The 27,254-nt window shown below is 43.0% G+C and overlaps 1 protein-coding gene across 3 annotated transcripts in view; it reads left to right on the top strand.

Moving 5' to 3' along the window:
• The window catches only part of PTPRB (protein tyrosine phosphatase receptor type B), a 100,900-nt gene that overhangs the window by 32,401 nt on the left and 41,245 nt on the right, over positions 1-27,254 (top strand). The window contains exons 1-9 of one of the 3 annotated variants that reach the window (XM_014572792.3): positions 236-811; positions 1,049-1,325; positions 12,390-12,668; positions 13,038-13,295; positions 14,591-14,854; positions 16,249-16,515; positions 19,912-20,172; positions 24,264-24,530; positions 25,809-26,072. In XM_014572792.3, coding sequence (XP_014428278.2) covers positions 758-811; positions 1,049-1,325; positions 12,390-12,668; positions 13,038-13,295; positions 14,591-14,854; positions 16,249-16,515; positions 19,912-20,172; positions 24,264-24,530; positions 25,809-26,072 — 2,191 coding nt within the window. In that variant the 5' untranslated portion in view covers positions 236-757. Of the gene's footprint in view, positions 1-235; positions 812-1,048; positions 1,326-5,223; positions 5,346-12,389; positions 12,669-13,037; positions 13,296-14,590; positions 14,855-16,248; positions 16,516-19,911; positions 20,173-24,263; positions 24,531-25,808; positions 26,073-27,254 lie in introns of those variants that run through there. The other 2 variants (XM_075931769.1, XM_006121563.4) reach the window with 2 other exon arrangements.

Below are 27,254 nucleotides of genomic sequence, written 5' to 3'. Positions count from 1 at the left end.
CTTAGCTGGAAAATGGCATTGACAAGATGCTAACAGTGCAGGGACAGATGGGACCCGGGGCGGGGGCTGAAGAGCCCGGGTTGGCAGGAGAGGGAGGCTGGGAAAGTGAAGTGGACAGGACAGGACGGGCCGGGGTGAGGCAAGTGTGAAAGCAGACGGTTTACATAAGAGATTCCGAGGCGTGCGGGGAGGGGAGAGAAGCCCGGGGCGAGCATCATCTGGCCGCATCAAGTCAGAAATAGCCCTGGGAACGGAGCCCCGGGCGAAAGCGGCGGAGGGAGGAAGACAGGAAGGAAAAGGGAGGAGGGGGCTGAGCCTAGGAGCGGAGGAAAGTGAAAGTCTTGGAGTGGGTTGAGGGGGCCCAAGGGGCAGCCCGGCCTGGGCGCCCTGCCGGCTCGGTCATTAGCTCCTGCCTGCCCCCCTCCCAGCTCCCCCTTCCCCCCGGAGAGGGAGGCGAGGAAATTGCCTGTTGATTGCGGAAGTCGGCGGCCAGGGCTCAGGCAGAGTCAGCCGGGGTCAGCATGGCAGCGTGGGAAGTGCCGCGGCGAGCTGCCTCCTCCTGCGCGCCCAGCCCGCAGCCGCCCGCGGGCAGCCCCTGCGCACCCCCTGCCCGCAGGAAAGCGCCGGCAGCCGGGGGGGCCCCCTGAGCGCCCGGCCCCTTGGGAAAAGGGGGGGGGGCGCGACCCGCTTTGGGCAACTCCGCTTTTCTTTCCCCCTCCCCCGCCGCCCGGGCTGCTGCGAGCGAGAAGCGGCGGCGATGCTGCGCCCAGCAGCGGGGCTCTCCCTGTGCCTGGCGCTGGCCCTCGTCAAGGTGAGCGGCCGGGCGGGGCCCCAGCTCCCCTCCCCCCAGCTCCTTCCATCTGCACTGGCCCCAGGGCAGAGCAGCTCCCCTGCACCCCGCTTTCCTGCTCCCCCAGCCAGGTGCGAGCCACCGCCCCACGCCCCCGGCAGCTCCCGGGGCAGGGCGCAGTCTCCCCGCGCCGAGGCAGGGCCCAGAGCGAGTGGCGCGGCTAACCAGCGCGCTGTGTTGTGTCTGCTCCCTCTCCAGAGCGGGCGCGGGGAGGCTGGGAAATGCCCCATCGCCCTGGCGGAGTGGAGGGTCTCCAGCCAGTCAATCCATCTCCAGTGGAGCACGTCGGGCGCCCTCTGCAACTTCACCCTGACCTGCCGCTCGGACAACGCCTCGCACCCAGACTGCCAGCCCGTCCAGACTGCTAACCGGTCCTACGAATGCAGCTACAGTGGCTTAGAAGCAGGGACTTTGTATCATCTCCGGATTTTCTCCCTCTCGGACACAGAATCGAGCGACATCTCCTTGCAAACAGGTAAGGGCGACAGGTGCAGAAGTGCTGCAAACTTTTTTCTTTTCTTTCCTTTTTTTCCCCTTGGGTAAGGAGGTTGGAGATGGTTTGTCCTCGCCACACCTCGCTTCGAGGCTGATTTTCTCACCTTGCTTTGACGTCCCGAAGGATTATTGAAGCTGTGTCCAAAAGCACTTTAAGTCTATACTGCTTGCTGCAGGCTGGCTGTAGAATTCCTGTTTTAGCTCCCTCCCAGTTATCCGACTTTAAAGGAGTTTGTACTATCAATAGTCTCGATCTGTTTCAAGGGTTTATTTTGTTTAAAAAGTATATCTCAAACTATTATCATACAAAACCGAAGATCCCTTTTGAAATAGAACCATAAACATGTTTTGTGCTCTTCAAAGACATTACAGATTTTCAGTTCCGTCCAGCTTGCCTTTAAAACACTATTCTATTAAAAACTAACTGAACCTATGGAATGGATTACTCTGCATAATTTTATTGGAAATGAGATTGACGAATATCAGCCCATGAAAGCTGACAGGTAGCTGTCCAAAGCTAGTCCTTTTCCCTAAAATAAAATTTCTTGTAAAATTATAGTTAAAATACAAATCTATGTAAAATATTTCCTACAAATATAAATCATGGGAATGCATCCAGTATTACATAAGGACCAGTTGTCGTCCCTAGGTTTATTGTATTGGGAGCATAATTGGCTATAATATACTAAAATATTATTGTAGCTATATTCTGCTAATGCAATCCATCTTTGGTTTCCTGTGTACACACAATGTATAGCTTTAAAACAAAGAATTGCACAAAACTATTTACTTCAGTAGGTGAAGCATTGGACTCTGTCTTTCATATACTGGTGTTTTAACTTCATTTCTTTTTTAAAGCTGCTGAAATATAATATTTGACAACCTTCTGCTAGTTGCTAATACTGGACTCAAACCAGAGATCTTAAAATGTAAAGGGCTCTATCATCTGATTCCTTCTTTTACACTTTCCTGAGATTTTCAATATAGAGAGACACTGCAGTTTTTAAATGTAATCTTTGAAGGTGACTGTAAATGAATACTTAGAAGTGACCCTCTCTGATCCTCATTGTCTTGTATCACAATTACAGAGCATCTTCTCCAGATAATGTTAACTAAGCTCAGTTAGGCTACGTCTAGACTACAAGCCTCTTTTGAAAGAGAGCATCTAGACTGCAACCACTTCTTTCGAAAAAGAGCACCCAGGCAGACTGGCTGCTCTCTTTCGAAAAAGCCCTGTTTGCATTCAAGAACACCTTTTTTCGAAAGAGCATTTAAAAGAAAAAGGTGTTCTTCCTCGTAAAATTAGGTGTAGCATGGTCAAAAAAACTGCTGTGTTCTTTAGATTTAATTTCGAAAGAATGTGGTGGCAGTCTAGATGCAGGGGAAGTTTTTTGAAAAAAGGCCCCTTTTTCCGAAAAAAACCCCTGTGGTCTAGATACACCCTTAACTGGCAATCAATTAATTCTAGGTTAAAAAGTCTAGTGTAGTCAAATCCAGTGTGATAGGCATATATTCCACACTAGAAATATTATATGGTTTGGTAGATTTGATATAGTTTCCACAACAATTTCTTATCTATATCTTCCATTGCTCCAACTGTTTTTAATATTGATGACTCATACTTTAAAAATAAAAATAACAAATTAACTGTTATCTAAGTAACAGGTATCTATCAAAACTTTGTTGAATGGTAATTTTTTTATATTGCTCTTGAATTGAAGATGAGAAAAAGATAGCAACATAGATAGTAGATTATATAATATGTAAGTGGAAAGAATTTTGATTTTGATATAATATTTCATTTAGAGTCTAGACACTGGTTTTTGTGTGTGTACATATTTCTTGAGAAGATTGTGAAACTTGCTTGTGGAATTGCTACTCAGGTTGCTTTATTTGCATTATATATGTTGCAATATCACCCAGCACCTGGATGTAGTCAAGTTATTCACATAATTTGGGTTATGTTTGGAAATACACAATTATCTGTCAAATGTAACTATTTACAATGTTTTTAATTAATGTCTTTGATTTGTTAAGGGTTATACAAGGCAAACAGAATGTATAGACTAAAATGCAGTACATTTGAATATATAGCAATATAGTTTTTAAAAGAGAATATTATTTCATTTCCACTAGGGGCAATATTTTGCTTTAGTTTTCTGGAAGTCCCATTTTTTCTCACTGACGTCTAGTATCAGTACTTTTGTAAAATAAGTTATTGAAACTGAATCTATAAAGGTTCGTTCTTAGAAATTAAGCTATGAGTTTGTGCTTATGTGATAGGCTGCTTTTGGGCAACTTATGCTGAAAAGTAAAACTCCCACTGATTTAATAGGAGCAGAATCAGGTCCACCATGTATATCGATGTGTATAAAGTCATTTGTGTCATATAGACCACAGATATAACTTCTTGTGAACATTTCTTCTAACCTGTCCTTTTAATGCTTTTATAGGGCTCGTTCTTATACTGAACTTAAATTTTGCCCATGATATTTTGCTTAATGCTGTTCTTTAATGTCAGATGTTCACACTCACAATATGAAGTGCCTGAGTAGTTAAAATAATGTTGAAGTTTAACTCCTTAAACCCCTAATATTAAAAACAAGTTATATCTTTAATTTGTGCAATTTTGCTTTGACACTTAAGGTGAGATCAGTGGATAGTACATACCACATGTGCTGCAATTCTTGAGAAAAAGGTTTAAACTGAGGAAAACCTTTAATTTGATTTGGTTTTGTGAATATTATTTGGACTTTTAAATTACTCTAAAATACTGTAATTTAATACTTTACTGTATTAAAAGCACTTCCTATGTTGAGCGATGGGGCTTTTTCTAAATAAGAAAAAAGAATTTACTTAAATTTCTATTTAATTTCAGAGAATCATAGAATAATAAAACTGGAATGAACCTTGAGAGATCATCATGGCCAGCCCTCTGTCCCTATGGCAGGACCAAACACTGATCATCCTTGATAGATGTCTGTCCAACCTGCTCTTAAATATCTCCAGTGATGGAGATTCCACAACCTCCCTAGGCAATATATTCCTGTGTTTAACCACTCTGACAGTTAGGAAGTCTTTCCTAATGTTCAGCCTAACCCTCCCTTGCTGCAATTTAAGCCCATTGCTTCTTGTCCTATCACTTTTCTTCCTCCTCCTTGTAACACGCTTTTAAATACTTCTATCTAAAGCTGCTATCATGTCCCCTCTCAGTCTTTTCTTTTCTAAACTAAACAAGCCCAGTTCTTTTAGTCTTCCCTCATAACTCATGTTCTCTAAACCTTTAATCATTTTTGTTGCTCTTCTCTGGACCTTCTCCAATTTTTCCACATCCTTCTTGAAATGTGGTGCCCAGAACTAGACACAATACTCCAAGTGAGGCATACTCAGCACAGAATAGAGCAGAAGAATGACATCTTGTGTCTTGCTCACAACACGCCTGTTAATGCATCCCAGAATCATGTTTGCTTTTTTGCAACAATGTCACACTGTTGACTCATATATAGCTTTGGATCCACTATGACCCCTAAATCCCTTCCTCCAGTACTTCTTCCTAGACAATCACTTCCCATTCTGTGTGTGTGAAACATTGTTTCTTCCTAAGTGGAGTACTTTGCATTTGTCTTTATTAAACTTCATCTTATTTACCTCTCTAGTTTGTCTAGATCATTTTGAATTATGACCCTCTCCTCCAAAGCATTTGCAACCCCTTCCAGCTTGGTGTCATCTGCAAACTTAATAATCGTACTCTCTATGCCATCATCTAAATTGACAATTGAAGATTATTAATTTGTAGAACATTGATCCAATACATCACAAGTGTTCATTCAGATGAAGTCTGCTATGGCAATGTTTACCAAAGAATCTTTAATCTACAGATTATTGATTGGAAATGACATAAGAACAGCCATGCTGGTGAGACCTAAGGTCCATCTAGCCCAGTATCCTGTCTTCCAACAGTGGCCAGTGCCAGATGCCCCAAAGGGAGTGAACAGAACAGGTAATCATCAAGTGATCCCTCTCCTTTTACCCATTTCCAGCCTCTGACAAACAGAGGCTAAGGACACCATTGCTACCCATCCTGGCTAATAAGTATTGGTGGACCTAACCTCCATTTATTTATCTAGTTCTTTTTTGAACCTTGTTAAAGCCCTGGTCTTCACAGCATACTCTAGCAAGGAGTTCCACAGGTTGACTGTGCACTGCATGAAGAAATACTTCCTTTTGTTTTTGTTTTTTTAACTGCTACCTGTTATTTTATTTGGTGACCCCTAGATCTTCTGTTATGGGAACAAGTAAATAATTTTTTCCTTATTCACTTTCTCCATATCTGTCATGATTTTATCGATCTCTATCATATCTCCCCTTCGTCTCCTCTCAAGATGTGAACCTCTGCAACTAGTCTTCACTTGACAAAAATGTGGCATAAATATAACTGTATATATATATTGATGTTTTATTTTGATAGCAGTGCTATTTTTGGAGAGCAGAAAACGTGAGGGGAAATGCTGATAATTTATCAGAATTGAGCTACAGATAAATTCTGCACTGCAAACCTAAAATTACAGATGTGATTAGGCATCAAGTTTGTGCCTCTGGCATATTTTGGAACTTATTTTGGCAGTTCTGTAATATTTAAAATGTATAAAGCACTATACAAGATATAAATGTACATAGTATTCTGAAAAATATTATTGATATTTTAAAATCTGTAGTAAGAAAATATGTGTGTAGGGGGTGATTTTGTAACCCTTATTCAAGTGTGAAGAAGAACCACTATAAGAACTAAAGGTTGTAAGATTGGACATTAAGTTTTCAGACAAAAACTGATGCTGCAAACACTTATGCAGTTATGTGTGTACTTAACTTTTTCATCTGAGTAGCCCCTCTGAGAGACTTCATGACCTTAATTAGAACATTAGGGCCAGATTCACAACATAACTGCATTAGGATCCCTAAGCAAGTTGGATGGAGAAACACTTATCCTCCCTTGGTTTGTGCATCATACTGGGTCTTAGGCACCTGAACACCTAAAGGAGAGCAGCAGAAAGGTTTCTGCACACTAGCAGAAACATGAGCATATGTGTAACTTTTACTGCAAAAACTTAGATGTTGAGTGAACTTAGGCACCCAACAGGATTCAGCAGTAGTTGAGTGGGAGTTTTGTAAATCTCATTGGGTTCTAATTCTGGGATTAAGGCCCCTAAAATATCAGGTTCCTAAATCCTTTTGGGAATCAATCCCTGAATTAAAAGTACTTTTATGTCAGAAAGTTTTAAATTGTGGTTAAATTTGGGGGAAAATACATACTTTGAAATTCAGAAGTAATTAATTGGTGTTTAGATCCCTGAAGGTATTTTAATGAAGTTTTTATTTGGGTATTTTCTTAGTTTTTGAATACATAATTTAAAACTTACTTTTGATTGTTATATTTTCATTCAAAAAGAAACTGGGGTTAGCTATAATTAGATGAGTTTAAAAACATTGTATAGCATAATAGTCTATAAAATACTGAACTGGTAGACTCTTACTGCTTTGGCTCAGACTGGTTCCACTGGCAAATATAGACACCTGTGCTAGCAATCACTTTGAAGCTAAGTATTTGAATTGAAACAGGTTTTAAAATTTTAACATTCTAGTAATATACCAACGGAATTCATAAACTCTGCAAGACTCCTGGAGATAAGACTAAACTCTGGAGATAAGACTAAACTCGTTTAAATTTTTTCTGTAGCATGTGGCTCTATAAACTTCACAGATGTTGATGGGCCATCCTTGTAATGCTATACATTGTTAGATCTTTGGGAGAAATGTCATTTACTGTATCTTTGTACAGCATCGAGCACAATGGAGCCCTGACATAATCAGCCTCTAGGCATTACACATTTTAAATAAAGATACTAATCCTCTCAAGAGACAGATTATGAACAATGCAGCTCTTCTCAAAGAAACAGAATACTTTAGGGATGCCAGGTGTCCGGTATTGACCTGGATAGTCCAGTATTTTCGCCTCATGTCCGTTAAAAAAATTCAGAAAATAGCGGACACCTAAAATGTCCGGTATTTTCTGGGGTTTTTCCCTGCCAGGAGGTGAAAATACCGGACACCTGGCAACCCTATGACACACACAGCAACTGGGCCCGCACCCGGGCTTCCGGACATCCGCCCCCGGACCTTTTGGCTCGACCAAGAAAACAAGATGGCTGCTGGCAAAAAGCCTAAAGACCTGAGCAAAGGGAAGCAATGCCTTCCCTGGGTTAGTGCTCAACATATCATCTTCCTATCCCTATTCTGACTCTGCACTTAAAAGGGCTATGCTTTTTTATTTTGGGGTTTGTTGGTTTTTTTTTTTTTTTTGCTTTTGCTTAACAACTTTGGTCTCCTTCCCTCCCTCCTTTTTTTCCCTCAACAGAATCTTTTCCCCGGTGGGTTTTTTGGGGGAGGGCGGGGGTAGAGAATGTTCGGTATTTTTGGTTAAACCATCTGGCAACCCTATTAAGGACTGTGGGATCAGGCCCATTAACTAACCTTCACAAATCCCCTATGTGGTAAGTAAGTATGAGAGACAGTGATGGGAGGGGGAGGGAAGAGGGTTAAGTGATTAGCTGAATGCCACAAAGAGTTGAGAAATGGAACTTGAGTTCCTAGTCCTGTGCTCACATCCTAGATCATATCTTTCTCAAGGATAATATATTTTATTTCCATAATTGCAATCCATCATGTCTTTGAGAATCTGCAGATGTAATCAGAAATAGTCTGTTAATAAATGTGCATGCAGGGACTGTGCATGTATAGTTTATATTTTTACTAAAAACAAACTCACAGCTAAGATATTAGTGACTAGAATATTTAAAAACTTAAAATCCCAGATGAATTTGTTAATTCTATGATTTTGAAGGCATTTGTTCATTATGGAGTAGTATAAAAATATCTTCATGAAAATGTTTTATTTCTGTGATATATCAGTGTGGGATAGTTGCCAGCAGAAAATTTTATAACAATGTAAATGGTTTTTAAGTGTTTGTTTCCAGCCAAAGCTCTTTCAGCCCAGGCATTTCCCAATCTCATTGTTCCTTTGTTCTAGCGGATGTACAAAGGACTGAATGTTTTGTTTTCTGGGCCAGATAGATTAGATAAAGTCTGAATTTCTGAACCTCACCTTCTAGGCACGCAACTTTTTTAAAAATACACCTTAGAAATTCCACATCCATCAGACTGTACATTATGGAGAAAATATAGAATGTAAAATAATACTATGCTATTATTTTTATATGATTCGTCAAGAAGCATGATTGCAATGCTGATTACTTTTGCAATCAGTCTAATCCTATGAATGAAATATCTTCCATTTATCACCTGTGGTTCTTCTCCACTTATAGTCAGTCTGTAGAATTTCAAGTATCTCTTATTTTACACAATGCTAATGTTTGATTCTGACTCCTAAATTATGACTTTTTCTGATTCAACTAATTATTTTCAATGAATAGTTTTACTTTCTTGCTATTTTCTGGATAATAGTCTTAAATGGATTATTATATATTATAGGTGAAGCTGGTAGCAAAGTCTTATAAATAAGGTTGCCTGATACTTTCCATGACAACCTTCTATTTCAATCGCTGCAGCTTTTTACTGCTTGGCTTGAGACTTTCTGCGTTTGTACTTTGCCTCAGGTGGATTTTATTTAATTTCAGCAAAATCAGGTAATTGTTTCCAAAAGGTTAAGAAAAAAATCGGTAACTCTGTCAATTTCAGTTTTCTTCCTTTATTTGAAATGCTTTAATGCCTGTGAGGTTTTAGAGCAGCAACTTGAAATTCTGCAGAGTCCTCAGTTCAGAGATTTGCCTTGTGCTTTCCTCTGAAATTCTTATCCTATCAGGCTAGTTCATGTGTCAAAATCACCATTTGCATATGCTCAGCAGAGCTTGTCAGAGAGTGGTTAAAATCTCTCAACAGTCCATCAGTACTGAGCATGCTCCAACCCTAAAAAGCTCCCTCACAGGCAAATGCCCCTGAGCATGCTCCCAGGTAAGAGTTTGAGGTGGGATGAGGGCAGGACAGAAGCAACAATAGTAGTGGCTGCCCACCGCCACATTAGCTTAGTGAGAACTGTTGTGCCAGACCCAAAATGGAGACTGAGTTCTAGTCTCAGTTCTTCACAGCCCTTATTGCTGAGCAAGGCTTCATGTTAGAAGCCTGGCAAGTACCATTTCCTCCCATTTTACAGATAGGGTAACAGTGATTACACAAGATCACTTAAGAAGTTGAAAATCAAATCCAGAGCCTCTTTCTGGGCTGCACTAAAACTTACATCCCAGCAGAGAGGGCAAAGGTAAGCTACCTTTGTGCCTTCTAGACCAGGGGTGGGCAATAATTTTTGATGGGGAGACATGCCAAGATTTTGAAAAGTGGCCAAGTGCCAGGCTCTTCCATATTAATGGAGGAGGTATGGGGTCTGGGATTGAGATTGGGTGCAGAAGGGAGTTTGCAGTAAGGGTCTGGGTGCAGGAGAGGGTGTGGGACGGAGTTTGGGGGAATGAGGCAGTTGTGACCTGGCTTAGGGGACTAGGGTGCAGGGATTTGGGTTGTGACCTTGGGCAAGAGGGGGTTGTGACCTGGGAAGAGAACTAGGGTGCAGGAGAGGGTGGAGGGGTTTGGGCTGTGACCTAGGTTAAGAGGTGGTTGTGACTTGGGGCAGAGGACTGGGGTGTAGGAGGTGATATAGGAGTTTGGGCTGTGACCAGGGGAGTAGGGTGCAGGATCTGAGAGGGGATATAGGTGTAGGGGGGGAGGAGAGGGTTTGGGTTATGTGGCGTAGAGGGACACTTCATGCCATGCCCCACCCCACAGTGGCTTCAGGGGCCATGTGGTTTTTGAACAGCTATGAGACTGTTAACACGTAGCTCCTATTGGCTGGAAACTCGCCAATGGGATTGTGTTGGGGGGGGCATTGCACGAAGCCTCTCCTCCCTCCCCCAGGCTCACAGCTGTTCAGATAGAGCCACTCAAGGGTCGCTTTTCTCAGCAGCATGTGGGGGGCAGTCAGGGAGTCGCCTGAGGCTTCCCGCTGCATCTGTAAGCCAGATCCGGTGGCTTGGTGGGTTGTATCCAGCCTGTGGAGGCCTGTCCTAGACTCTAGTCTGCTCTAGCAGCCTGTGCATCCCCTACCCCCTCCTCCCGATAAGAGCAGACCCGAAGGATGCTCTTGCAGTAGACTTATCTGGCTGCCTCCAGGCTTCTTCACTGCCCACACTTTCCTATGTGCAGAGTATACTCAGGCCACTACCCATCATGCCCCCCTCTGGCCCTGCCCTTAGCACTACCATATCCCAGACAGCACCATACAGCCATGTATACTAGCCATACGAAATGCCTGCTATAAAGAAATCTCCTCAGAGCCACTCCACTCCCTTCATGCCCTGTGTGCATAAGCCTGAAGTGGACCCCTATGGATGGGTCCATGTGGATTTTATGGAGGGCTTAATTTGTTTTTAAAAAACTCTAAAGTTTATGTACAAGAAATTACATTAAAATATTAAGTGTACAATGTCAGGCACTCGAAAAGGTAGGAAATGCTTGACTCAAAATTGCCCATATGTTCTATAGTATCCCTTCCTTCCTTGCTGTGTACAGTGAATGACGCAGTGGGTTAAAAGACGGGAAAGGATGGGTTTTGAGGGATTTGATACACTGGGCTGGTACCGTGCACAGATGGGATCTCTTTTTGGCTCTACCACACTCTTTGGCTACGTCTACACTGGCCCCTTTTCCGGAAGGGGCATGTAAATTTCACCAGTCGTCGTAGGGAAATCCGCGGGGGATTTAAATATCCCCCGCGGCATTTAAATAAAAATGTCCGCCGCTTTTTTCCGGCTTTTAAAAAAGCCGGAAAAGAGCGTCTACACTGGCCCCGAGCCTCCGGAAAAAGTGCCCTTTTCCGGAGGGTCTTATTCCTACTTTGAAGTTCAAATAAGAATAAGTAGGAATAAGACCCTCCGGAAAAGGGCACTTTTTCCGGAGGATCGGGGCCAGTGTAGACGCTCTTTTCCGGCTTTTTTAAAAGCCGGAAAAAAGCGGTGGACATTTTTATTTAAATGCCGCGGGGGATATTTAAATCCCCCGTGGATTTCCCTACGACGACTGGTGAAATTTACATGCCCCTTCCGGAAAAGGGGCCAGTGTAGACGTAGCCCATATGTATTAAGGCAGAGTAAATACAGTCACATCCTAACTTTTGGATTCTTACCTTTTCAACAATCAGAAGTCTGTTAATTTTGGTGTATACTTGCTGTCATTTTGGAACCTAAAGCTTTCACTCAAGCATTTTGCCCAAGATGACTATTTAATTTGCCATGTTCTCAAAGAATACATTTAGTTATACATTCTTTAAAAGTTTTATATAAGGTAGTTTTGTTTGTTTCAGACAAAGTGTGCAGGGCAATTCTTTTGATATTGGAAACCTTTCCAATAGAAGAGTGGATATGTGTTGTCAGAAGCTGCTTGAACTGTTTGAAGACAGTAGCAGAAACCAAAATACTATTATAACTTAAGTTGTGCTTTCATCTTTCAGAACTTAAATATACTCACTTTTTGTGTCCAACTGAGCAGTTGGGGAATGCTGAAATATGTATCAAATACATATTTATTTATAGTGTTGCTGTTGTGCATCCAACTAAAAACCCTCATCATCTGACATAAGCACATGAAAGCTAATGCCATTGGTGCACTAATATTTCTAGGCTACAATATCCTGAGACATTATGACTCCAGGACTGTTTCTGATATAGTGGTGCCAATAGTTTTGTTGTCTACATATTTTGAAGCTCACTATTTACACACATTGAAGCATGCACTTTTCTTCAATATGAGTTCTCCAGGACCATCATGTAGAAAGAGTAGTTGTATTTTCAGTGCAATTTGGAAATGTAATAAAGAATTTTCAATAAAAACTTACCGTGGAATGATGAAAAATTGGGAAATTGTTGGAGTTGTTTGGGCTAATCTGTAAAACTCTTCTAAAATCCAATACTGCTATTTGCAATTACAGATCCTTTACCACCAGCTAAATTTGAAATTAAGAAGGAAAAAACTACATCCACAAGCTTGCAGGTCTGGTGGAGTCCATCCCCAGGAAAAGTGGACTGGTATGAGCTACAATTATCTGATCATCATAATAAAAAGATACAGAATGTCTCAATACGAGGTGGTATTTCAAGAACAGAAGAGACATTTTCCAATCTTACTCCTGGGAGCAAATACAATGTTATCATCACTGCAGTTTCTGGAAATAAAAGCACCTCGGCAGTTCATATCAGCGGATCTACTGGTGAGACCTATTTTACAGTAGTTCATCTAAAGAAGACCACTGAGCATTTTTACATGCATTTTAAGGCTTAGCATTTCAAAAAGTGTGTGTGTGTGTGTGTGTGTGTGTACATTTCTCCTATAGCAAGTTATGAATTTATTCAGTCTTCATTAATCTTACAAATTGTTAATGTAGGTTATAAATAGAATTTAACAAGTACTGAATTTCTAACTAAATTTAAGACATTTTCTTAGTAGGAAGAAATGTTGACAGGTCCAGTTTGGCAAACCCTAAATACTCTCAAAATCTTTGCAAAGTAGAACAGTTCAGTCTTGCTCAGATCGTGAGGAAAACCATTACTTGTAAAATAAATGTTTTTTGTCTTACCAGCACCGTCACCTGTGCAAAACATTCAGATCAGTGTCAAGACAGACACTATCCACGTTTCATGGTTACCTGGCTCTGGGAATGTGGATCGATACAGGCTGGTATTACTGGATGTAGAACGACTAGTTCGTGAGATCAACCATGAGGAACGCTTAACCTCGTACACTTTTCTTGGACTTACAGCAGGACACCTTTATAATCTCACTATAATAGCTGAAGCTGCCGGGCTACAGAGCTACAGCTTTAAGTTGGTTAGGACAGGTATGATTTCACCAGTAATGCACAGTAAAGCTGTAAGGCTCCATTTCAAAATAATAAGTGGGATTGTTTGGTCTGACCTACACTGGGCACTACAGTTCATAATTCTGAGTGTGATTTGTGGTCAAGCTTCATGTGAGCCCAGCTGAGTGTTACATCCCTGAATCTAGGCAGCATATAGCCCCATTCTTTCATAGCATTGTATGGGATTTAATGCCATGAGTCTTGCTGATTTTAATGATGTGAGTTGCAGAACTTATGAGGAGCTTAACATTTCTGAAAAGTTAGAGGTAAATATTTCTGTAGCTTTGTTGGAGAGGGGTGTTACAGAGCTTGACTTTGAGCTTCTCTGAACTCTCCTCTTGATTTAAATGGAAATTAGGCACATGGCATACAGTAGGTTGTGTCCCCAAATTTTAAAATTTGAGTGGCATATTGTGGGCCAAAATGATCACTTTAGGGGGGGGAAGGAGGAAAAAAAGAGTCAATGTAACTTTTGATATCTTTAAAAATAACCCTAACAGAAAACAAGAGTAGTTGGCTTGCTCTCCATCTGGTGAATTCTCAAACTACAGTAAAACTCCAATTGTCCGGCATCCAGTGGTCCAGCACTCCTGATAGTCTGACACCAACTGGAACCCGGAAGTGCTCCAGCCAGCCGAACAATTGGAGCTGCTCTTCCCCCGGGTTCTCCAAGTCAGCCGCTGATCAGTTTCAACAGCAGCTGACTTGGGGAAGCCCTGGGGCAGAGCAGCTGGGGTGCTGCCCGGTTGGTCCTGCAGCACCACCCTCTCCCACGCTGTGCAGTTCCCCGCCGACCCCTGTTCCCCATCCCACCCCAGACCCTTCATAGCCCCCCTTCCAGTACTCTGGCATATCTGATAATTCAGCACCCCCTGGGTCCTAAAGGTGCCGGATTATCGGAAGTTTACTGTACAAAGAATTATATTTTGATCCCATTTACACTGCTGCCAGTCAGGAATAACTCCTGTCAAACTACAGCTATCAGAACTCCTAACTCCTCTCCAGCTATCAGAAGTCTTGAACAGTGCATGCCATTATCAGACTTTACATTCAAAATGCACAATCAATGAAAATAAGGATGAGACTCGTATATTTGATCGGCGATGATGTTACAGTAAGCAACATTAGTAGTGCAACTTTTGGTATAAATGGTCTTAAATATAGGGTTTTTAAAAAAAAACAAACTACATGCCTTGCTTCTGTAGTGGGGAAAAGGGATTGTGTGTTCTATAGATGAAACATTTTGTTTTCTTTCTTGCTACACTTTTTTTTAGCCCCAGCAGAAGTCTCTGATTTGATGGTGACTAGTGATGGCAGCTTGGATACATTAAAAGTTAAATGGAAAAGGCCACCAGGAAGCCTAAATTTCTACAATATCACTCTGTCTCATCTTGGAGCTATTAAAGAAATCAAAACTTTACAGCCTCATGTCACAGAGGTTCAGTTTGACAAGTTGACTCCAGGAAGTCTTTATCAGGTCACTGTCAGCACAATCAGTGGTGAATTATTCACTGATAAGATGGCAACTGGCCGGACAGGTAAGTCTGTGCACCAGTAAAAACATTGTAATCAAAGCCACTTTGAACTACCACATAGAATACATTGCCATGTGGAAGATCACCTTGGAAAAGAAGAGTGTTTGGTTGCTAGTCAATATGGGGTTGTTGAGATTTGGTTGTTGGGTGTAGTGTGTGGGTGGTGGCTGGTATTGGTAGCCTGTGATATACAGGAGGTCATGCTGTAGATAGAAATCAGTAGCTAGGTGAGTCTGCAGCAAAACAATTCAGTTCTGGTACATTCAATCGTTTCTGCCCAGTTTTATTATTTTGAACACAACCCAGAGAGAGAGAGAAAATGGGGCTTCTGTAAATGGAAGCATGCATGTGAAAAATTATTTAAAAATATTGGCAATGTATAAAAACCTGCAATGGTTATATATCTGTGAATAGAAAAACATTAATGAGTCAGATATGAGTCAGTCTTAGGTCTCAATCACAACAGTCCTAGAGATGGTTCATATATATTGGTTCTGATTTATCAGTGTTAAGATCTTGATCGTTTGATTATGTTTGGAGGAGAATGAAGTAAGCAAGATCCTGACCCTATGCATAGCTCATTAAATCTAAGCCCTTTTGACTGCCCACAGTAGTAAAGCACTGACTAAAGTACATGGCAGTGTTGGGCAGTGTACCTTTTAAGCTGCGCTGCAGCACAGATTCACAAGTGATTAATCAACCCCACCCAGTCAGTCAGCTCCCTGCATGGAGCTCTGAGCCTCTGACTGGGCAGGGCTGATTAATCAGCTGTGAAGTTGTGCTGCCATGCAGCTTAGCAGGAACTCTGGTTTTGGGTTTATTTATTGTATAATTATTATTCATCTTATCTGACTTCTCAGACTGAAAAATCTACCAAAGTTCCTTTTCTCTTTTTCTCCTCTCTCACACACACATCCAAAAACGTTTAATAAAGTTGATCTGTGTTAAATAACTACAGAAAACAGCAGGAAAAATAACTTAAAATGATGCAAGATTCATTCTGAAGTTGCATAAGACTTTCTCTAACCCCTGATTTTAGGTTCAGAATTTCTAATGTCAGTAACTGACAATTCTTTGTGTGGAAGTGGGTAAATTTCTCTCTCAAATGATCTACATCTTGTCACTTTGGCCCAGTTTTGTAAATGTACTTAGCAATTGGCATTTAGATTCTGAGATGCAATGTCTAACTGACTTTGTACCATAAAGCTCATTTTCAAAAGTGATTTAAATTCTTAAGAACCTAACTCCCATTGACAGGTGAAAAATCTGGCCCTTGGTGCTACTATAATGGATCAAAGCACTTCAGTGATGGCTGAGCTATGAGTCATTTTTCACTGCTGTCTAGTTATGTCTTCCCATTAAAAACACAAAATTACTCACCTATGTCTGTATTTCAGTTCCCCAGAAAGTTTCAGAGTTGAAAGCTAGCAGTGGTTGGCTGAAATCTCTGAGAGTGAGCTGGCTGCCCCCTGCTGGAGACTGGGAGAGATACTACATTGTGTTGTACAACCTCTCCTCTGTGCTGCTGAACGCTACACTAGAGAAAGACAGAAGGGAATATGACATCCAGGATATAGAACTCATCCCAGGAAGACAGTATGAGGTGGCAGTCATAGTGGAGAGTGGAGGCTTACAGAACACAGCTCGCTGCAAAGGCAGAACAGGTCAGCAATCTCATTATACTGATAGCGTGAAACTATCAAGATGGCTATTTCTGGTAACTGGAAAAAAATTAAATATGTATATTATGCTGATTCACTAGGAACAAGCTTTCATATGAACATAGGAAGTGGGCTGTGCCCACAAAAGCTCATGATACCATCTACATGTTTTGTTAGTCTTTAAAGTGCTACCAGACTATTCGTTGTTTTTTATGTTTTTACTTTAACTGGAAACATTTGTGGTCCTCTTCATAACTTTAAATGAAAGCAAATTCCTAAATTCTTATTTGGTTGCTTGCTTGCTTAATTTATTATTGGGTCAAATCCTGAATTCCTCATTCAGATTTTGCTCAGGAGTTCTATTCCTCTGAGAAACCACAATTTATTATTTGAAACATGGACTCCTCTCTTTAAAAGAGATGGGACCAAGTTCAGTGATGATGTGAAAAGTGGTATAAATTGTACCTCAAATGTTAGGAGGTCAGGAAAAAGAGGCAAGCAGTAAAGCAGCATAATTTGAACTGGCTTTGCATTCATTCAGGCATGAGACCCCTGATCTGGATCTCATGCCACTTTTATATTGCATTGACTTCCATGGAGTAACTTCAATTTTGCCTTGCTTGTGAGATTGGAATAAGACCCTGAGATATTACTGAGCGATGCACATGTTAATACGGTGGGCCACGCTATGGTGTGCAAACAGTTTTATGTGCAAGTATATCTGAGACTTCGTTCACCACCAATCTAGAGTAGATCTACATCAGTAGAGGCAATCCACATTTACTCTGGTGTAACTAAGATCAGAATAGCCTAAGGGCAAATCTACACAGCAGGGCTAAAGCTGAAAAAAGCTATGCAACTTGAGCTACGTCAATTGCATAGCTTAAGTCAAAATAGCTTATTTCAGCTTTTGGTGCTGTCTACACAGCAAGAAGTCTGAGAGAGAGCACATATCCTCCGACTTCCCTTACTCCTCATACAATGAGGGTTGCAGGAGTTGGCGTAAGAAGTCCTCCAGCTCGACATTATTTTGCCATTATTACAAAATAACTGCTTGCTGTGTAGACGGGGACTGTGTTATTTCGGAATAACATCAGGTACTCCAAAGTAACACCTGCTGTGTAGGCATAGCCTAAAGGCACATCAGGTTGAAGAAGAAAGGAGTACCTCCTTTGTAAAATACACTTATTCTTGTCCTGCAATGGTGTACGTGATGGAAGGGTGCTTAATTTTACCTAGAGATGTCTCATGGGTTTAACTTTGGGTAGCCTTCTCTCTCCCATAAGACCCACCTGCATCATACAAGCTGTCCTTTCTCAGATAAGTGTGCTAGGCAAGGGAACAAAGGGTCAGGTAACTCACTACAAGGATGCAGCTAAGGGCAACAAGCAACATTCCAGAAGCAAGTGTCCACCATCTCAGCAGGCTTCATAAGAATGTGATGGAAAACAAAAAGCAGGTGGGTGTAAACACAGAAATAGCACAGAAAACAGCTTCTGCACACAAACAATGGTACCACAGCAAATATATAGCTTAGTTAGAAGCCTGCTTAGAAATCAAATGTGTGCAGCTTGCATCAGAGACAGGTGTGGCATTACCCTTCTGTCAGATCCAAGGCTTGATACAAGAGTTCAGTGCTGGGTTTTGGGTTTTTTGGTTGGTTAGTTGGTTGGGTTTTTTGAGTGATGCTTTTGAAGACACATCAGACATTCCTATAATGAGTGTTCCTATAATGAGTATGAGTGTCGTTCTTGCAGCAGGTATCTGTGTATGTAATATGTGGGCTGCCTTCCCTCTCAGCCATCCTGTTATCACTTATTTGAACTAGGGCTAGTTCAGGTGTCAGGATTGCACCTTCAGTTTATGTGCTCCGGCAGGCATATATGATGGATCAGTTCTATTCTGTTATCAGTGTAAATCCAGAGTAGGTGCAGTGTGTTTTATGGTGTTTATACTCATATACTGGAATAAGTCAAATCAGAATCTGGTTTCTGTATCTTAATTGACACTTGTTGCATTTGTAATTGGTAGGATTTTACTCTGCGCCTAAAAAAATGAGTGTAATTGACACAGTGAGGGCGCATAAGGAAGGGCGTAACAGGAAAAGCAAGCAATAGGAGGGTGTAACATAAGGTAGGGTGTGCCTGACTGAGTGCTTTTCCTGTTACCTCTCATCTTTATTTCCTGGGTGTATAAACAACACTGATTTGGAACAGCCTCAGTATGCCAGATCAGTTCACGTTATAGTTATTTACCATTCACTATGTTTCCTGATCAGCCTCAGCAAACCAGATTCTGATACCACACTGATATAAATCCAGAGTACCTTAAGTCAAAGGCATTCCAATTCCTCTTTCTCTAGTGCAAACCTGCAGTCATTCCTTTGAAGTCAATCAATTAACACTGGTATAAATTCAGAGTAACAGAGACTAAAATCTGGCTGAGAAGCTCAAATTCAGTTATGAATACCTAAGCCACACAGAGGGCTTGGGGCACCTAAGGAAGGGGTGCCCTCACCCTCATACTTCCAAAATAAATTACTGTCAAGGAGGAGTGGGGGCTGGGACAGCAAACCTGACTTGCACTTAGCCCACAGAGGTGGCTCAGCTCCTGTTCCAGAGGGCTGGGCCCACCTGCCTGCTCTAAGCATTGCAACTTCACATCTGAGGTCACAGGTCACTCAGGTTTGACCAGGCATTTCCTGGTGGAGGGGTAGCAGGGCCATATTTTAGTGAGCAGTGCTGCAACCCCTAGATGCTGGATTGCAATGGCACTCAGTTTGGGAGGCCTCTCAAATGAGGGGCCCGTGGCATATGGCCCTTTTGGTGCTCCATCCAAGGCCACCCTGGCAGGGCCCTCCTCCCAGCACACATTAGTTTATTAGTACACATTCAAGGCCAAGTTCTGCTCCTATTTATACCACTGTAAATCCAGAGTCACTCCATTAACTTCAGTAGTATTGCTGCAGAAGTACAGCAGAGTAAAGGGATTGTGGCCCCAGACATGTGACTTACATGACTGTGTGTCACAGCTACATTTGCCCCATATTTATTTGCCAGTATATCCCTGTTTATAGCCCCTGGTTCAGCAGCTCAGCATTAAGCATTGACTTCAATGGTCACATGCTTAAAATTACACCCAGTCAGGGGCTATCATCATATTAATTTGCTAACATTTGTTCCTTTAATCCAGGCAGAGAGTTACTGCTACCAGACCATCACAGAGATAGGCTGGGGAGCAAATCTTATAAAATAAGTCAAAGCCATTCCCTATCTGTAGAAAAAATTCTATTACTCTCTTATTGCTAGTCTAGCTTCTGACAGCAGTGTGGTCAAGATCTAGTATGTGTCTCCATTGCAAAGTCCTTTGCTCATTGCTATACTCATGTTCTTCCCTTAGCTCCACAGCCTGTTCTTCAGCTTCGGGTAAAGCATACCAACGAATCTTCACTTAGTGTCATGTGGGTGACCCCCGTCGCCGAATGGGACAAATACACAGTTTCAGTGGAAGACAGGGGTCTTACCATCATAAATAAGGCTCTTGTGAAAGAAGCTAAAGAATACACTTTCAGTAACCTGGTACCTGGACGGAAATACACGGCTAAGGTCACCAGCATTAGTGGGGATTTAAACAATTCAACTTCAGTGGAAGGAAGAACAGGTAATACATTATCAATCTACTTCTGATAACCAGCTATAATGACTAGTTACTTTCTTTGTACTGAATTATATTAAAACAGAGAGTCCCAATAGCAATACCCTTGAATTTGTGTACATTTTCTTAATATGAATGCTACATTTCTATTCAGAGCCTTCCTTATTCACACGCAGAATATACATTTGTGTAGGGCACCCGAAAATTTGGGGCACCATTGGGGCACCGTTTCACAAGGCATAAAGGATCTGACGACAAAGGGTTCTGGGGTCGGTAGATCCCCGTCTAGACTGCCGCGCTGTGCCAACAAACAGCTGATCGGCACAGGGCGGTGGCCATTTTGATTTAAACGAAGCAGCGTTTATTTAAATCGCAGCTTCATTTCCCTTTGTCGTCCTGCCTCATCTACATGGCTCTGTCGGCGGAACCATGTAGTTTAGACACACCCTTAGTCTATAAGGTACACAATGGAGGTGACCTGCAAAACCTATTTTGGACCCTGCTACTTTTTTAATTTAAAAAACCTTCCATTTTTTCCTCAGAATGAAGACTTCCACACAAGCAAAATTGAAGTGACTGTTGGGTGGTGCTTTTGTAAAAACTATAAAGTGCTACTTTTTTCAGCTTTTTTATGAGTTTAAATTTGACCCATTTCCTTACTATCCTACCCAGTGCATTCTTGTGAGAAATCAAGGCCTCACAAGAACGCACAACACTGGTCAGGTCCCGAGGGTGCTAGACAAGGGAGGTCCAACTTGTACAAATTTTGTATCCATACTGAGCTCTACAAATGATTTTGACTGCTGCTGCATGTTGAGTGGATGTTTTCAGAGAACTGTCTACAATGATCAGCTGTGCGGCCTCTGTCCCTTTGAAACTGCTGCCTCCGCGGGATTCAGAGGGGAGGCAGGGAAGCCCGGCGTCAGCTGAGGACTCCCCAGCTGAGCCCGGGCTCCCTGCAAACCCAGTATCAGCTGGGGAGTCCCCAACTAACCCCGGGCTCAACAGCAGCTGCCCCTTTGAATCCCCGCAGAGGCGGTGTTTTAAAGGAGCAGCTCGCCACACAGCTGATCCCAGGATCAGATATGCAACTGCTGCCTTGGGGTTTCAAAGTGGCAGTGCTGCTGTGTGGCACTGCCACTTCTCCCCTGCCCCTTTGCTGCCTCTATTTCATACAGGCAGTAAGGGGGGCGGGGGAACTGACTAGTTGACATTACTACTTACTTGATAAGCAAATGCTTGTCAGATAGTCAACTAGTCTCTAACATCTTTAGTCTGAACTCAAGATTTTGGTTCAGACCACTGTATAATCTGATCTAATCTCATTAGTTTTATCAATATGCCTGATGTTAACTAGTCATATTTATGATGACCAACACCATTTATTTAGGCTCTGAGGGTATGTCTACACTAGAAAGTTAGTTCGAACTAACGGACGTTAGTTCGAACTAACTTTCCTATGCGCTACACTAGCGCTCCGCTAGTTCGAATTTGAATCGAACTAGCGGAGCGCTTAGTTCGAACTAGGTAAACCTCATTTTACGAGGACTAACGCCTAGTTCGAACTAGCTAGTTCGAACTAAGGGCTGTGTAGCCCTTTAGTTCGAACTAGTGGGAGGCTAGCCCTCCCCAGGTTTCCCTGGTGGCCACTCTGGCCAACACCAGGGAAACTCTATGCCCCCCTCCCGGCCCCGGACCCCTTAAAGGGGCACGGGCTGGCTACGGTGCCCGTGCCAGGTGCAAGCCTGCCAGCACCCAGCTAGCAGACCCTGCACCTGGCACGGCACAGAGCCACCCACCCGATGCCCCCCAGCCCACCCCCTCTTCCCGGGACCAGGCTGGCGGCTCCCGGGAGCTTGCCCTGGACCGCAAGAGGCGGGCACCTTCCTGGGCTAGTGCGGACATCGTGGACCTCGTCCACGATCTCCGCACTAGGCACAGGAAAGTGGCCGTCTAGGGCAGGAGAGCTGCCAGCCTGGCCACCCAGGACCAGGTGTGCATGAAAATCAAGGGGGTCCACTGAGACCCCCAACACTGAGCCCTGAGCTTACAATGGCCGTCCTGGGTCAGACCAAAGGTCCATCTAGCCCAGTAGCCTGTCTGCCGACAGCGGCCAACCCTAGGGACCCTGGAGGGGATGGACCGAAGACAATGACCAAGCCATTTGTCTCGTGCCATCCCTCTCCAGCCTTCCACAAACTTTGGGCAGGGACACCACTCCTACCCCCTGGCTAAGACTACTCCATGGACCCAACCTCCATGACTTGATCTCACTTCCCTTTAAACTCTGTTCTAGTTGTAGCCTTCACAGCCTCCTGCAGCAAGGAGTTCCACAGGTTAACTATTTGCTTTGTCAAGAAGAACAACTTTCTCTTACTAGTTTCAAGCCTGCTATCCATTCCTTTCCTTTGGTGTCCTCTAGTCCTTCTTTATGGGAACTCAGGAAGAACTTTTCTGAATGCACCCTCTCCACCCAACCCCTGCTTTTAGAGACCTCTATCCTGTCCCCCCTCCGTCTCCTCTTTTCTAAGCTGAACAGTCCCAGTCTCTGTAGCCTCTCTTCATCTGGGACCTGTTCCCAACCCCTGATCATGTTAGTTGCCCTCCCCTCTCCCAGCCTTTCTCTTCCCCTCTCCCACCTCCTTTTCCCAGTCTCCCCCAGTTTTTTTCAATAAAGACAGAGTCAATGTTGGAAGAAACGTTATCTTTATTTTGTACATCAATAAGAAGGGGGGCTAGGGAAGGGCAAGTGGAAGGAGGTGAGGGAGGAATGGGGTACGAGCCCCCGATGGGGAGGACTGGGCTGGCTCTGCGGGCTTCTGGGGGTGGAAGCTCTCCTGCAGCCCCCCAATTACTCCCTCTCCCCAGATGGCAGCCTGCGGCAAGTGCAGCCGGGCTGATGGCCGAGTGGTGTGATGTGCCCAGTGTGGGCACTCAGGGCACTCCAAGCCAGAACTTCTTTGCAAGCGGGGCACCCCTTAGAACTGTGTGTCCGGGGTGGGGGTCGGGACCCTTTAAGCGCAGCCCTCGGCTAGCCTGAGACAGCATCTCCACGCTCTAAGTCCTCCTCTGATGCCCTGCCGGCACTGCTTCCGGCCATCATTAAGCCCTGTTCAGAGTCCACTCAATGTGGACTTACTAGTTCGAACTAGCAAAACGCTAGTTCGAACTAGTTTTTAGTTCTAGATGCGTTAGTTCGAACTAGCTTAGTTCGAATTAACTAATTCGAACTAAGTTAGTTCGAACTAGCGCTGTAGTGTAGACGTACCCAGAGATAGATATAAAGCAAAATGTGTAGTTTGGGTCTGAGTTTTCCAAAGTTAAAAGGTTTTTTTAGAATGTGGAAGATTGAATCTGTTTGAACACTAATGTGAAAACATTAAAAAATTAAGCAACTGTATTTCCTTACTTTAATCAAACTTTTTCAAATCTTAAAAAGTGGTTCAGCAGGCTTTTGTAAAATTTAGACTAAGTGTTCAGCTCCTTTTTTCAATTGCCTGGACAATTTTACCCACCTCTATTCATATTAAAGGTAACATTTTTCTACCCCTCAATCCCTCATTAGCTGTTAGAAATATGAGTGCTATTAAATAATTCCAAAGTAAAAGAAACTCAAATGAGTCTGGTCAGATTGTATGTCCCAGTAACTCAGAAAATTAAAGTGGTGAAAGGTGTTGCCTTAGCTAGGTCTTCTGCATCCATGTAATTGGTGTGCCACTAGCCTGGAGTGGAATGAACTCTGAGCAAGCTCAGTAGTCCTCATAAACACAAATGACTTTGAAGCCTTTTGTTTTTATCTGAATGGCATTTATGAAACCATATCCCTTCCAACCCTCCTTTCTTGAATTATTTTGGGTGTATCGAGGAAAGCAAAACCTGGGAGACCTTTCCATGTAGCTAAAACCGGGAAGCCTTTATCGTTTCCCACAAACTACAGCCCATCAGACAGGAAACAGGTCTGGGAGTCCACAGTTAGTTTATTTTTAGTTCTGTTGAGTCTGCCTTCTTGATGGATTTCCTTAGTGTGACTAAACTGTGTTTGTTTGGGAGATTAATTTGTTTCTGTTTACTAATACCATGACATTCTCTTATGATAGTGCCAGCACAGGTGACTAACCTGCACGTGACAAACCAGGGAACAACCAACAATTTGTTCACCAACTGGACTAAAGCGCTGGGAGATGTAGAGTCATACCAAGTGCTGCTGATTCATGAAAATGTTGTCATTAAAAATGAGAGTGTTTCCAGTGAGACCAACAGATACCACTTCCACTCCTTGAAAACCGGAGGGCTTTATTCTGTGGTCGTCACTACAATTAGTGGAGGGATATCATCCAGACAGACAATTGCAGAAGGAAGGACAGGTAAGGAAGGGGAAGGGAGTGCTCCACCATATCTGTGTAGAAGCAGAACTCATTTGGAAGGATAGGCTCATGTTTAAGCCAATGAACTAAGATTTGGGACATTTGGGTTCCGTCCCAGGCTCTCGCGTGTGTCCTTGCCCAGGTCATGCTTCCCGTTCCCTAACCTCTCAGTGTTGTGAGGGGGAAAATGTTTGTGTGTCATTAGATCCTTTGGTGATGGAAACCATAAAATTCTGAATATTTCATGAGCAACAAGAACAATAGCTCTCAGACATTGAGCTATGTGGGAAAAAAATTGAACCACCAGCCAAAACCCAAACATTCTGTGATTTGACCCAAATGTTTTTCATGGAAAACAACTATTGATATTTTCAGGTAAAATCACGAGAAAACTAGCAAATGAGGAAATAGCACTGAAAAGTTGGGAAGATGAAAAAGTTTCTTAAAGTATCAGAGGGGTAGCCGTGTTAGTCTGAATCCGCAAAAGCGGCGAGGAGTCCTGTGGCACCTTATAGACTAACTGAAGTGTAGGAGCATAAGCTTTCGTGGGCAAAGACCCACTTCGTCAGACATGCATCTGACGAAGTGGGACTTTGCTCATGAAAGCTTATGCTCCTATACTTCAGTTAGTCTATAAGGTGCCACAGGACTCCTCGCCGCTTTTGAAGTTTCTTAAAGTCTCCAAATTAATAGTGACCATGGCAGAAAATGGGCCAGATCTTCCCCTGTTGTAAATCAACTTAAGTTCAGTGGAGGTATACCAATGTATGCCAGTAAGGATCTGGCATAATAAGTAACTTTACTCCAGAATACTCCTGATTATTACCTAAATGTCACCCTTGTTGGCAAGGTCACACCCATAGGCACACATCTTGCCTTAAGGAAAAAAGTGTTGTACCTATTATTGGCCACCAGGGGGCAGACCACTCTTTATAATTATAAATAAAAGCTTACTGGTTTCAAAATGACAAAGGATCCATGGTTATTTTGATTGGTGAGGCACTTTGGGAGGATAGCTAACATTCTAGGATATTAGACATACTATCAGACCCTTGATCTCACCAACACAGACTAAAACTTTGCTGCCATCTTTGCTCAGAAACTCAGAAGTTTGCTAGTCACTTGGAACACAAGGCTTCCTAATGCTAAATAAGGGCTGTAGCCTTTTTTTATGTTTGTTTGTTTTGCATGATCACATTCCATGCATTCCTCCTGCCCTTAACAATCAGAATAACCTATTCAACACTCATCTCCTGCTTTTTCCCCTTTGGTGCGCAGTTCCTTCCAGTGTGACCGGAGTAACAGTGAACAATTTGGGACGGACTGACTACCTCAGTGTTTCCTGGCTGCCAGCTACTGGAGATGTCGATAGTTATTTGGTAACACTCTCACATGACAACCAAGTGGTTCAGACTTTGACCATTTCCAAAGCCCTCAGTGAATGTTCTTTCAGCAGCCTGGTTCCTGGCAGACTTTACGATGTGACAATAACCACAAAGAGTGGGAAGTATGAAAATCATTCCTTCAGCCAGCAGCGCACAGGTAAAGGATGCAGAGAGAATGGGGACTCTGTCTGACTTCAGTCACATATATTGCAGGAGGGATAGCTCAGTGGTTTGAGCAGTGGCCTGCTAAACCCAGGGTTGTGAGTTCAGCCCTTGAGGGGGCCATTTAGGGATCTGGGGCAAATCTGTCCGGGATGGTCCTGCTGTGTGGGCAGGGGACTGGACTTGATGACCTCTCAAGGTCCCTTCCAGTTCTATGAGATAGGTATAGCGCCCATGCTCAGTTGCTTAGGATGATCTATACTAGCAGTAATAGCCAACCTACGGATGTTAAAGACTAGTTGACTCTATTAGATAGAGGCAGCAAAGGGCGGGGGAAGAGGGAGTACTTCAAAGGGGCAATGCCGCACATCTGATTGTGGGCTCTGAGTGGCGTTGCCCCTTTGAAACACCCCTTTGCACTGCAAAGCGCTCAGAGCCTGGGGTCAACTGGGGACTCCCAGGCTTCACATCGCATTCTGAAGCGGCAGTGCAGCATGGAGTCCCCGCTCACCCCAGGCTCCATGCGGGTGCTTCTGCTTTGAAATGCATAAGAGCCCCCACTGGGAACTCTTGTACATTTCAAAGGAGGAATGCAGAAGTTCCTGTCGAGTAGTGGATGAAAATTCCACTGACTACTCAACTAGTAAATTACTCATTATTTAACATCCTTAAGCCAACCAAAACAAAAGCAGCTAAAATGACAATGCTTAAGATTTGGGCCTGATTCTCATTTATAGGGAGACCACTTCACATTGTCAGTGTAGTATAAAGTAGCCCTAACAGCCATCAATGAAAACCAGGCCCTCTGATCTTCCTCACATTGGACTCAAGGACAAAACCTCTCTGTATTTCAGTGTGGAGAGGATCTGGCCCAAACCCTCACTGTATCATAACAAAAGAAGGAGTAGGAGTCAGAGTATAGGTGCTAGAAATAGGGCTGTTGGGCTACTTGCACCTGCAGTCTTGGAGTGGTTTCCATCACATACACTTTATAGTTTGGTTCAATGGCTTTCAGCAGTCCCACTATCAGAATTGTTCCAACACCCCTACTTGGGAGTAAAACTCTGAGAGCACTGGAAGGTCATTCTTAGCTGGAATAATTTGTGCTCTTCAGCAGTGCAATTATTTTGACCCCAAAGTAAGTGAGGGGCAAGGAGTTTTGGCTTCTTTAAAAGGC

The sequence above is a fragment of the Pelodiscus sinensis genome, chromosome 1, assembly GCF_049634645.1.
Source record: "Pelodiscus sinensis isolate JC-2024 chromosome 1, ASM4963464v1, whole genome shotgun sequence".
Classification (NCBI taxonomy): domain Eukaryota; kingdom Metazoa; phylum Chordata; order Testudines; family Trionychidae; genus Pelodiscus; species Pelodiscus sinensis.
This window is presented reverse-complemented; position numbering and strand designations above follow the sequence as displayed.